At 36.2% G+C, this 14,015-nt stretch overlaps 1 protein-coding gene across 1 annotated transcript in view; it reads right to left on the bottom strand.

The window, feature by feature from the left end:
- The window catches only part of C2CD6 (C2 calcium dependent domain containing 6), a 138,742-nt gene that overhangs the window by 38,801 nt on the left and 85,926 nt on the right, over window positions 1-14,015 (bottom strand). Inside the window, exons 14-15 of the mRNA XM_043910394.1 lie at window positions 12,946-13,000; window positions 7,223-7,281 (exon numbers count right to left, since the gene is read on the bottom strand). Of these exons, the coding sequence (XP_043766329.1) occupies window positions 7,223-7,281; window positions 12,946-13,000 (114 nt within the window). The remainder of the gene's footprint in view (window positions 1-7,222; window positions 7,282-12,945; window positions 13,001-14,015) is intronic.

The raw sequence follows: 14,015 nt of genomic DNA, 5'->3' as shown, positions 1-14,015 counted from the left end.
GTGTACGATTTCACCTGCAACTTTGACAAAGTTATGTAAATTTTACTAATATCACACTTACTGAGAAAGACATAATGGTGTTGGCTTGAAACCACTAAAAGGGGGCTTGATTCCTTCCTTTCTTAGTTATTTTAAAGTAATATAAGTGGGTTCGTTCCTCAAATGTGTGATATCATAGACAACATCTATGTAGTCACTCTAAGTTTGCAGTGGTTAACTCTCTCATTTTTATACAAATGCTTCTCAGATTATAGAAATTATAAGTATCACTGCTGTTAGTGAAATGAATGAGCCTATTGATGAAATAGTATTTCATGTTGTGTATGTATCAGGGTAGTAGGAATATCATTGTGATATTCCAGACAGATCAAGGAAATGTTATGGGAAAAAAGTTATATTTATGCCTACAAATATAATTACAAAATGAATTTTTGCTCATGCTGAGTTAAGTGTGTGGGAATCAATGTCTGAAGCCTCCTATAATGGCGAATGCCACTTCTTATTGATAGGACATAACGGAAATGTGAAACTACCTAATATGTATCATGAAGAGTGGTTTCTAGGGATGAGTTAGCTAAAGCAATTCCTATTAAACTACCTACTATAAAAAGGAGAGTAAATCCTAAGGCTTATAATATAGCAGGGGATCATTTGATATTACCCCTGTGAAGAGTTGCCAGTCAGTTAAATACTTGCAGACTTTGCTGGCAGCTCAGACAGTAAAGCATCTGCCTGCAATGTGGGAGACCCAGGTTTAATCTCTGGGCCGGGAAGATCTGCTGGAGAAGGAAATGGCAACCCACTCCAGTATCCTCGCCTGGAAAATCCCACGGCCGGAGGAGCCTGGTGGGCTACAGTCCATGGGGTCGCAAAGAATCGGACAGGACTGAGCGACGTCACTTCACTAAACACTCGTGCTCCTACAGGAATAACAACAACGACAGGAGCTGGTGTAAAATATGCACAGGTATCAACATCTTCGCCTACTATAAACATATGACTCTTGAGAGTCCCTTGGAATATTCACTGGAAGGACTGATTCTGAAGCTGCAGTTCCAATACTCTGGCCACCTGATGCGAAGAGCTGACTTGTTAGAAAAGACCCTGATGCTAGGAAACATTGAAAGCAGGAGAAGGGGAGGACAGAGGACAACATGGTTGGATGGCATCACTGACCCAATGGACATAGTTTGAGCAAGCTCTGGGAGATGGTGAAGGACAGGGAAGCCTGGCGTGCTGCACTCCATGGGGTTGCAAAGAGTCGGACATGACTGAGCACACAAGAACAACAATAAACATATGATTGGCTCATATGATAAACCCTAAGAGATATCACAGCTCATAATATGCCCATATACCCATATACTATGCCTCAAAGGCTCTGTTTTCCTCAATAATAAGTTATAATATGCAAGATTATTCCAAATCCAGGTAAGACAAGAATATAAACTTCAGGGTGACCAAAAAATCAGAACAGGTATTGATAAAGAATGAGGTCCCTTCCTTCTGCAGGGTCAGAAAAGGTTGTTATTAGATTTTGGTTTGTTTGTAGTATGATAATTCCAGTGCTAGTGTTGGCAATGATAATAATAGTATACAGCTATAATTAGGAGAGATCACACAAATAATAGTGTTTGGTATTGAGGTACAGTGAGTGCTTTTATGTTCATAATTGTGGTAATAAAATTAATAGCACCTAGAATTGTAGAAACACCTGCTAAATATAAGGGAAGAAAAAGGTAAGATCAAGTGAAACTCCTGCATGAGCAAGGTGTTTGACTAGAGGTGGGTATACAGGTCAGCTTGTACCTGCACCAGCTGCAAATAAGAGTAAGAAAGAGGGTGGAAGTAGCCAGAAGCATATGCTGTTCATGAGGGAAGGCTATATTGGTGATCCAATTATCAGTGGAACTAACCAGTTTCCAAAGCTTCCTATTATCACAGGTATAGATGATATACCTATGAAGTGTGTGTGTGTTAGTTGTGTCCGACTCTTTGCAACCCCATAGACTGTAGCCCACCAGGCTCCTCTGTCTGTGGAATTCTCCAGGCAAGAATCCTGGAGTGGGTTGCCATTTCCTTCTCCAGGGGATACCTATGAAGTATATCATATATAATGAAGAAAATTATTACAAGTGTGTGGGCTGTTAAAGTTACATTGTAAATCTGATCATTCCCAAGTAATGCTCTAGGTTGACTTAATTCAGCATTAATTAGCAGGTTTTGGCAGTACCCACTGTTCCAGCCCAGGCACCAAATAATAAAAACAGGTGGCTGATTTCTTTATGATTGGTTGAGAATAATCAGTGGTTTATGAACATAGGCAAAAATGGCTGAGTAAGCATTAGATGGTAAACCTAAAGACAGAGGTTGAGTCCTCTCTTTGTGAAGTCCTGTGGCGAATTAAACATACTGAACTGCAGATTCAAAGAAACAGCCTCAGTTCTGCTGGAGCTTTTCTTGCCTCCCCACCCCCCCACCCCCCACCCCCCCAGTGGCAGAAGTAGACAGAAGCCAGTTGACTGGAGTATTTTATTGTTGGTTAGTTGCTAACTTGTGTCCAACTCTTTTATAACCCCATGGACTATAGCCTGCCAGATCCCTCTGTTCACAGAATTTTTCAGGCAAGAATATTGGAACAGGTTGCCATTTTCTACTCCAGGGGATCTTCCCAACCCAGGGATCAAACCCACATCTCCTACACTGGCAGGCAGATTCTTTGCAACTGAGCCACCAAGGAAGCCCCAAGAGTATTTAGCTGTTTACTAAAATTTTGTGGGTATGTAATCCCACTAATCTCATAAGGATTTAGCTTAACTAAAGGGTTTGATTTGCATTCAGTTGATATAGGATAGAGATTTGCAATTCTTATTGTACAGGAATTAAGGAAATTATACGTGGTTATAGCTTTGAAGGCTCTTGGTCTGTATTAACCTAAATTCCTATTCCAGTACTGAAAGGATTGGTGTGAGGGGTAAAAAGTAATATAGATATTACAGCTATTATTGGTAGAAAAGTTGTTTTATATATTCAAATGGTCATTTTACTTTTACGTTATTGACTGATGGAAATATGGTTAGAGATGTAGAATATTTAAGTTGTATGCAGAAATGCAGGCTACGTAGTGCTACGGTGGCTAATAGTGTAGGTAACATAACGTGCTTATTTTTGTTATTTCTTGAATAGCTACTCTTTTGGGTACAAATTCTGATAGTGGCAGGATGCCTGCTACTGGTAACAGAATGGTGAGGATAAGGCTTGTAATGATGGGTGTTTTGTTTCAGGTGTGTGACAATGATAATGCAGTGGTGGCTGAGCTGTGAATGAGCAATGTGAATATAGTGAGTGTTGTTATAACGTAAATCAGTAGGTTTAGGGTTGGTAGAGTCGCATTATATGATGGCTGTTACCCATCCCATGTGAGTGACTGATGAATAAGCTCTGATATCTTGTCGCTGGGTTTCATTCAGGCTGCTTCATTGTTCAGTCATGACTGACAGTGTGGGGAGGATTAGTAGTGAGTTTAGGTTAATGGATGGTGTGACTTGGTTCAATGTGGATAATGGTGCAAGTTTGGGTTTTACTAGTAGAATCAACCCTGCTGTTAGTGAAATGCCCTGTGTGACTGTGAGTGCTCAGAAGTGGAATGGGGATGGTCCTAATTTATGACTAGAACTATTGTTATGATTATTGATGCTGTTGGATTAAAGATGTTTACAGCGGTTCATTGACCAGAATATGGTAGGCTATTTATAAGTAATACTGATCTGATGGCCTGTGTTAAGAAATATTTAGCTGATGCTTCTATGGCTCGTGAGTTAAAGTTTTTTATTAGAATAGGGATGACAGCTAATGTATTTCGAATCCAGTTCAAATAAGTAATCAGTATGAACTAGTTATTACAACTACGGTCCCTGAAATAATGGTTATTAAGATAATGATAAAGATAATGGGATTTATTGGTAAAGGAAGGCTATAAACCAATATTTTCAAGGTATGGGTCCAATGGCTTATGCAGTTGACCTTACTATAGAATATAGTGAAATGTGGTGGCAGGAAGAATTTTGAATTCTTAAGGGTAGGTTCAATTCCTATAATTCTAGAAACAAGAGAATTCAAACTTCTATTATTTACTCTGTCAAAGTGACTCTTATCAGACATACTTCTTATGTTTGTAGAGGGATGTTTGATTTTATGTTCAGTAGTGAAATATATCATATACACGAGGTTAGTGTTGGTTATAGAAAATTTTTTCAAAATAGATGTATGAGTTAGGGGTTGAGAATCATGGGTGTTAATAGTAGTGTTTTGATAATAAAATTCATTGTGTATAGTTCTGGTGTATGGGGATCATGGAATGCTCCTAGAAATAGGACTGTTGTGAAAATGTTTATTATGATAGATGTTGGCATATTCTGATAGGAAAAATATAATGAATGAGCCTGTTGCATAGTCTATGTTAAAGGCAGATAAAAGTTCTAATTCTCCTGTTATATCAAAGGGATTCAATTAGTTTCTGTAAGATAAATACAATTTATTCTGAAATAAATTATATTATGGCTAGAGGTCATGATGATGTAAAAATTAATCATAGATGTTTTTGTGTTGTGATGCAAGTTGAGAGGGTAAAAGATCTATTTACTAAAAGGACTGATAAAAGGATAATTTGTAGTGTTACTTCACATCATACTGTTTGTGCCACTGCTCCTAGGGATCCAATTAGAGCATATTTTGAATAATAAGCTCATCCACCTCACAGAATAGAACAGATGGCTAGGCTTGACACAGCTAGTAAGAATACCCCTAGATTTTTGTTGATGAGAGGATAACGTATAGGTAGAGGGATTCATATGGCTAAGGCTAAGGTTAGAGTTAAGACGATACAATAATAAATATGGCGATAGATGATGTATCAAGTAGCTGGTCATAGCCATTCTTTAATGAACAGTTTGATTGCATTGGCAGTGGGATATACTACACCATATGGTCCAATAATATTTGGTCCTTTTTGAAGTTACATGAGACCGAAAACTTTCTTCAGGTAATATGAGAAATGCCATAGCTAGAAGAATTGGGCCAATGAGTATTAAGATGTCAGTTATAAACATTTAGTTAGGGAGAGGAATTGAACCATGGTTATAAAGGTTTAAGTTTTATGAAGATCCCTAAAAAATCCTGGTTTTGGGTAGTACATTTATGAAATAATTAAGTTAATATTATATCATTAATAGATTTTAAGACATTTTTGTAAAGTAGAGCTTGTTTCTCTTGTCCTTTCCTACTAGAAGAAATATATAATAGAAACTAATCTGGATTTACTCCGGTCTGAATGGAAACTTTGTAGGTAGCTGGGCAGAGATGGTCTATGCTTTCCTGATGCTACTGTGAGTTGCCTATTAAAACAATTTGGGAGAGGCAGAATTAAATAGTATAACTTGTTAAAATTAATGTTATATTTATTTATATTGCTTTACAATAATTTATAAGTTTATAATAAACCATGACAAATAATATAAGTAAACTTTACTTATAATAAGGTAATAAATTCATAGTGATAGAGTATATGCTTTCTTTTTTTATTTGAATGATTTTCACCAATAGACAGCTTTAATGAAAATATTTTACTAATAGAATGCTGAAGTCTTTTCATGAGATGTAAGTAAACTTCAGGTTATTTAGGTGGAAAGAACCTTTAATATAATGAATTAAATGCAGTTATTCATATAAATGAACACTTTTTCTATTGTCTGTACTCAATTCTTCCTGAGATGACTGTGTTAGTATCTTGATTAATTTAGTAAGTCTTTTATCTAGTTAATTCTATGGTTACCATGGTACTATATACTTTTCCATTTCTCTGCCTAATAATCCTCTATTTAGAGGTATTTATTTTATTTTTTTAACATAATTAAGATTTATACAATTTTCACAAAATAGGATACAAATTCTATTCAAGTTCCCATAGACTATAAATTAGGAGACGCTGGAACATATCCAAGGACCTAAAATAAGGTGCAAAAGTTTCATGGTTTAAAGGTATTGAAATCATACAGAGTCTGTTCTTTTATCACAGTGGAATTATGTTAGAAATCACGTTCTCTTAACACAGTGGAATTATGTTAGAAATCAATATCAAAAGATATATGAAAATAAGGCATATATTTTCAAGAGCAATGTGACATTTACCAAGAGAGACCTTTGACTTAGCCATTGAAAGCCTCAATAAAGTTAGAAGGCTAAAAGACCACAAAAGGTGACTGCAGAGAGGAAAGCAAACCAATGAGGATTTAACATTAAAATTAGAAATTCATATCAAAGATACTTTACAAACCCTATCTATTTGGAAATTAAATGTCCACTTTGAAATGATGGATGTATCCAAGAAGCCATACAAGGAAAATAAGAAAATATTTTAACAGAATAAAGATGAAAAGAGAATTTACCAGAATTTGTTGCATGGAGCAACTAAATACAATGTGGAGTCTTGAATAAAGTATGAAAACAAATAATGGACAGTAGCATCACATTTTGTGAGATTTGAACGTAATCTGTACTTTATTTAATAATACTGTATGTGTGTGCGTTCAGTTGCTTCAGACGTGTCTGACTCTTTGCAACCCTATGAGCTGTAGCCTGCCAGGCTCTTCTGTCCATGAGAATCTCCAAGCAAAAAAATTGGAGTGGGTTACCATGTCCTCCTCCAGGGGATCTTTCCAACCCAGGGATAGAACCTGGTCTCCTGTGTCTCCTGCAATGCAGGAAGATTCTTTACGCTAAGCCACCAGTGAAGCCCATTAATAGTACTGTATCACATGTTAATTTCCTGTTTTTTTTTTTTTTTTAACACAACATAGTATTTCTTTATATTCTCAGAACTGGATTGAAATTTCAAGCCTCATTCAAATTTTTTTTAAAAGAAAATCACTAAGGTACTTTCTAGTCTTTTAGTAGTAATATCAGATGCCAAAATACATGGAACTATATAAAAATTTTGAGTGAATATAAATTAGAAATCTAGCATTCTATTCAGACTAAGTCAAACAAGTGGAATCAAAATGTCACAAATTTTTTAGCTAGGCAAAAATTCCTAAGTTTTCTACTACATATATTATACTATATAAGTATATGCCTTTTGATGACAGGATATACAATAAATATTAATTAGTTCAAAATAATATAAAATCTTAACAATGAGTTTTAAAGGATATATCAATATGCTTACTGATTTTCCTTTTCTATTTGTATTTTTCTGTCCACAGGCTTTATCTTGCACTAACTTATCTGAAAAAGAATGAAAAAAATAATATAAAGTCAGCCCTTGTGGCATTTGACAAACAAGTTATTCAGACACGTCTCTAGTGACTGTGTAGCACAACAGTTAAGGCAACAGGCTCTAAGCCAGATTGCCTAGACTCAGTCTCTGCAACTAACCAACCACCTAAATTTGGACATGTTATCCTGCTTCTCTCTTTCTCAGTTTCCTCATCTGTCAAAGGGTGACGATCCTATCTCACAGGGTTGTGTCATGTACAGGCTAAAGCATCTAACACTGTGTCTGGGACATAACAAGCACAAATGAATGTAAGTTTTGCTGTTAATTTTACCATCTTTGTTGTTGTTCAGTTGCTAAGTGGTGTCCGACTCTTTGAAACCACACAGACTGCCCCGCACCAGGCTTCCCTGTCTTTTACTGTCTCCCAGAGTTTGCTCAGATTCACGTCCATTGAGTTGGTGATGATATCTAACCATCTTATCCTCTGCTGCCCACTTTTCCTTTTGCCTTCAGTCTTTCCCAGCATCAGGGTCTTTTCCAATGAGTCAGTTCTTTGCATCAGGTGGCCCAAGTATTGGAGCCTCAGCATCAGTCCTTCCAATAAGGGTTTTTTCCTTTAGGATTGACTGGTTTGATCTCCCTGCAATCCAAGGGACTGTCAAGGGTCTTCTTCAGCACAATTCAAAAGCATCAATTCTTCAGTGCTCAGCCTTCTTTATGGTCCAACTCTCACATCCGTACATGACTACAGGAAAACCATAGTTTTGACTAGATGCACCTCTGTTGGCAACGCGATGTCTCTGCTTTTTAATATACTGTCTAGGATTGTCACAGCTTTCCTTTCAAGGAGCAAGCATCCTTTCATTTCATGCCTGCAGTTACCATCTGCAATGATTTTGGAGCCCAAGAAAATAAAATCTGTCACTGTTTCTTCTTTCTCCCCTTCTATTTGCCAGAAAGTGATGGGACTGGATGTCATGATCTTCATTTTATGAATGTTGAGTTTCAAGCCAGCTTTTTCACTCTCCTCTTTCACCCTCAAGAGGCTCTTTAGTTCTTCTTCACTTTCTGCCATTAGAGTGATGTATCATCTGCATATCTGAGGTTGCTGATATTTCTCCCAGCAATCTTGATTCCAGGTTGAGATTCATCCAGTCTGGCATTTCACACAATGTACTCTGCTTATAAGTTAAATAAACAGGGTGACAATATACAGCCTTGTTGTACTCCTTTACCAGTTTTGAACCAGTCAGTTGTTCTATGTCCAGTTCTAATTGTTGCTTCTTGACTCCACATACAGGTTTCTCAGAAGACAGGTAAGCTGGTCTGGTATTCCAATCTCTTTAAGAATTTTCCAGTTTGTTGTGATCCACAGAGTCAAAGGCTTTAGTGTAGTCAATGAAGCAGAAGTAGTTTATCTGGAATTCCCTTGCTTTCTCTACGATCCAACAGATGTTGGCAATTTGATCTCTGGTTCCTCTGCCTTTTCTAAACCCCATTTATACACCTGGAATTTCTCACTTCATGTACTTCTGAAGCCTAGCTTGAAGGATTTTGAGCATAACCTTACTAACATGTAAAATGAACACAATTGTAGAGCAGCTTGAACATTCTCCGGCACTGCCCTTCTTCGGGACTGGAATGAAAACTGACCATTACTCCTATTCTAGCCCCTGACACACTGCACCCTTAGGTTTGTCATTTAGTGACTCTACTAATTTGAATAGTATTGTTAAAACGCATACACTAAGTTATTAAAGTTAAATGTCAACATGCACTGTACCTGCACTGTACTTTATGTACATAAAAGATTGTCTTTTAGTCACATTGTAGTCAATATATTGAATACTTCCACTTTTCTGATGAGATCGGGCGCGTTCAGGGTGGTATGGCCATAGACAACTTCTACTTTTCTGGCTCTTAATGCCAGTTCAAAAAATGAAGTAAAAACTAAAAAAAAATAATCACCATACTCTAGGTGATTCTGAATATTTTTGTGGCTGTTAAAGATTATGCACCTTATCACATATGTGCTTGCTGCTGCTAAGTCACTTCAGTCGTGTCCGACTCTGTGCGACCCATAGACAGCAGCCCACCAGGCTCCCCTGTCCCTGGGATTCTCCAGGCAAGAACACTGGAGTGGGTTGCTATTTCCTTCTCCAATGCATGAAAGTGAAAAGTGAAAGTGAAGTTGCTCAGTTGTGTCTGACTCTTAGCGACCCCATGGACTGCAGCTTACCAGGCTCCTCGGTCCATGGGATTTTCCAGGCAAGCCTACTGGAGTGGGGTGCCATCGCCTTCTCCCCATATGTGCTTGACAATATTTAAAGGATCACTTTTACTAATCCTTCTTGGAGCCTCATTTTAGCCTATCCTCTGGCAGTCATTTGGGTGATCTTCCATCATACATTTGCTATACATACCCAATTCTGTAAAGCTGTGTGGACACACACCCTACATTCTAGATATCTTTCATGAATAGGTCTGTATTTCCTCAATTCATGACACTAGAGAAGATTCTTACATAATAAACTTAAAGAGCTTATAAAAGCACGGGGTGAAACAATCATTCTCTTCAATGAATTGCGGTAGTATGCTGAAATATATGTACATACGTATCAGTAGCCAGAGGGTATCAATGAAAGCAGCTGCAAAGGAACTGGGCTAGCTATGTCTCCAATTTGCTTAAAGGTAATGATCATGCAAGGAATTTATTAACAAGAGTGCTATGGGAACCTTACTAAATAAACTCTTTAATATATATTGCATTTTATATAATGTATCCATAGGAGAATTAGGTTAATTATATAAGACTAATCTACATAAATAAACTGAAAAGTGTAAAGCAAAGTATAATAAAATCATATAAAATATGTATTTAGGAATTGAATCATTTTTAAAAGAATCTAGTCACATATAAACTTAGGAATATAGACTGTTAGAAAAATTGGAGATTGAATAGTCTTAAAACCATCTTTCTCATTTAAAAAATGAGAAAAATCCAGAAAAGTTAACCTACTCAAGAGCAAACTGGAATGAACAATAAGAAAATAAGCCCTGTTTTTCTCCCTAAGCATTTACTTTTTAAAAGATATACCATAGATGCTCTTTCCAATTCTGTTTGTTCTTTTCAATTGACTTGGCACTGCTTATAAAGGCTCCTCACTCTTCAGAGGAGATTGGGCCACTGGCTTGTTTCACAGACTTCTGTTCCAGAATTGTCAAATGACTCAGCCATTCAATGCCTCAGTTGCTTCATCTATAAAACTAGGATAATAATGTCAACCTAACAAGGTTGTATGAAGACTAAATAAATTAATATATATGAAATGTCTACAAAGTTATGAAGATTATAAGGCAATATAAGGCAACTGCAAGGGGGTGGTATCTAGTTCCACTCTTTCACTTTTAAAAAGGAAAAAAAATCAAGGCTTTTATAAGATAAATGGTTGCCTAAGTTTCAGAGCAGATGGTGACTGCAGCCATGAAATTAAAAGATGCTTGCTCCTTGGAAGAAAAGCTATGACCAAGTTAGACAGCATATTAAAAAGCAGAGACATTACTTTGCCAACAAAGGTCCATCTAGTCAAAGCTATGGTTTTCTTCCAGTAGTCATGTATGGATGTGAGAGTTGGACTATAAAGAAAGCTGAGTGCCAAAGAATTGATGCCTTTGAACTGTGGTGTTGGAGAAGACTCTCGAGAGTCCCTTGGACAGCAAGAAGATCAAACCAGGCCATCCTAAATGAAATCAGTCCTGAATATTCATTGGAAGGACTGATGCTGAAGCTGAAGCTCCAATTCTTTGGCCACCTGATGCGAAGAGCTGACTCATTGGAAAAGGCCCTGATGCTGGGAGAGATTGAAGGCAGGAGGAGAAAGGGACGACAGAGGATGAGATGGTAGGATGGCATCATCGACTTGATGGACATGAGCTTGAGCAAGCTCCGGGAGTTGATGATGGACAGGGAAGCCTGGTGTGCTGCAGTCCATGGGGTCGCAAAGAGTCGGACATGACTGAGCGCCTGAACTGAACTGAAGTTCCATAGCTAATCAGTGGCAAGGCAGGGGTAAGATCAGTGTACCCCCTCATCAATAGTTTCTATTACTTGATACACTATTTCACCCTTTGAAGAAATAGTTGGAAGTATTAATAATAAAATAAGGAGCTTGCTTTGCTGTTCTATCAGATTTACTCCAAAAGTAATTTAATGATTAGAATATCCCAAAGGATATTACAATGAAAGTTCTGGAGAAATCACATTATGGGTTTCCAAATATCCTAATCGTCCAGGATGTTTTAATTACTCCTGAATGTTATTCCAAATGGTCACTTTTTCTTCTAGGATAAATAATAATTTAGGTGTACTTTAAAATTTTCCTGACATTTAAAGTATTCCAGACACTGACATACTATGTTCTAAAATAGTTTCCTGTACCACAATATATGTTCTTAGAATTGTTATTATTGTGTAGAACATATATACACATACATATACATATGTATTCATATGGATAAATACAAAAACATATATGGCTAAAACATTAATTTTTAATAATTTTCATTTCACCACATCAACTACTCAGGTAAGTCAAATTTCCACTTCAGAAACTTTCTTCTAAAATTATACTTCTTAATCACAATTTCATCTGGTATTTTCCCTGTATTTTTTTAAATACATTTTTTCAGCTTCTATTTCTCTCTAAGTTCCTAATTGAAGAACAATCTCTACAACTCAAGGATGCTTTCATATTACAAAAGAAATGTTTTTGCTTGCTCATCTTCTGTCAAGTGTTTGAGTTATATTCTTATTCTGTCTTCATTTTAATTAGATTTCTACAGTCTCCTCTGGATGGATATTCAGTTATTACACAGTCATAGAACTGCCCCAATTGTTAAATATTAAAACATTTCTGTTGTTATTGTTGCTCAGTTGCCAAGTTGTGTCTGACTCTTTGTGACCTCATGAGCTGTAGCACACTAGGCTCCTCTGTTTTCCACTGTTTCCCGGAGTTTGCTCAAATTCATGGCCATTGAGTCAGTGATGTTATCTAACCATCTCATTCTCTGCCACCCTCTCTCCTTTTGCCTTCAATCTCTCCCAGCATCAGGGTCTTTTTCAATGAGTCAGTTCTTCACATCAGGTGGCCAAAGTATAGGAATTTCCCATTTCCTTCAACCCCAACACGGCACAGCAGGGGACTTGCAGACCTTTGATCCAACAGCATTGTCTAATCTCGTTGTTTCATGCTTATGCTGTACTGGTTGTTAAATATTTTGATTATTACCTTTGCGTTTACTGATATGTCAAGTATGTCTTCATAATGATATCACAGACCAATTTGTTGAATTAGAAAAACTTCTTCATTAGGTATATCTACATATAGCCAGAATGTTTGTAAACACAGATAAATGTAATAAATGGCTTAGCAATATTATAATGCATGCAAAATAAATACTATCTAGGATCTTTTGGCCATTTGTATTTTGTTTTGCTTGATTTCCCACTAATACTGTAATTCCATAGTTTTGTCATATCAGTAATCACAAACATCATAGTGTAATTAATATTTTGAAGAAAGTTCTTGATAATAATTGCTTTACATGAGTTTATGTTCTCAATTTCACTAAATATTTGAAAATTACAAGTATATATACACATAATAACTTACCTAAACCAGAAGGTCTATTTAAATTTTCCTTTGTGCAATAGTAACAAGGTGAACTCTGAAGTAAAAACAGACCAGAGAAGGTGAATAGAAAAAATAAGTATCACTATAATTTTTAAACTCAGCATTATTGATAGCTACAAATAATAATAAAATGAGATCCAGTGTTACCATTTGGCTTTATCTTAAATACACAAAATAATTCATTGATAATTTAACCAGTACAATAGAGGTAGTGAGAGAACTTGAAACACGGTAATAATAGTTTTTTGAGGTAGGAAATGGCAAACATAACAAAAAGTACATGATACTACTTTGTATATCATTGACCTCTTTTTATTCCCCTAAGCCCCAGGAAACAAAAACAGTAACTTAAAATAAAAATGAGATTAGCATAAAATAAAGCACATATTAGAAGAGAATGCAAAAGTGATACCATAGAAAATGGTAGATTGCTCAAAGAATTAGTCCCTTCCTGAAACAAATATAATAAACTGTCAAAAGGCTGAAAGATCAACTAATTCAAACTTCATAATTTAATGCAAAACTTAAAGCAACCAGGGACTGGTTAATGAAGAATTAAGACATTCCTGGATCAACAAAAGTTAGAGGAGTTTGTCACTATTATTTCTTTGTTATAGGAAATGATAAGAGAGTCTCTCAGGATAAAAGGAAAAGACACTAGACAGTAACTCAAGCCTGTACTAACAGAGAACTCCGGAAAATGTATCTATGTAGGTAAATATAAAAGCCACCATTATCATACTTGTGGCTTGTAACTTCTAATATTTCCTACATGCTGGTGTACAACATTGTACTAGTTTAAGTATACATAATGCTTTTATATATATATATAGAGAGAGAATGATTACATAATGTTTAGTTTACATCCATCACCACACACTTATAATTTTTTTCCTGTGAGGAGAACTTTTAAGATTTATTCTCTGCAACTTTCAAATATACTCGTTGAATTGTTAACCACAGTATACATCACAAACCAAGGACTTATTTATCTTATAACTGGGAAGTTTGTACTTTCTGACCACCTTCACCCATTTGACCCACCTCCC

The sequence above is a fragment of the Cervus elaphus genome, chromosome 8 (assembly GCF_910594005.1).
Source record: "Cervus elaphus chromosome 8, mCerEla1.1, whole genome shotgun sequence".
NCBI lineage: Eukaryota > Metazoa > Chordata > Mammalia > Artiodactyla > Cervidae > Cervus > Cervus elaphus.
The sequence above is the reverse complement of the archived record's forward strand: the minus strand, read 5'-3'. Positions and strand labels throughout refer to the sequence as shown.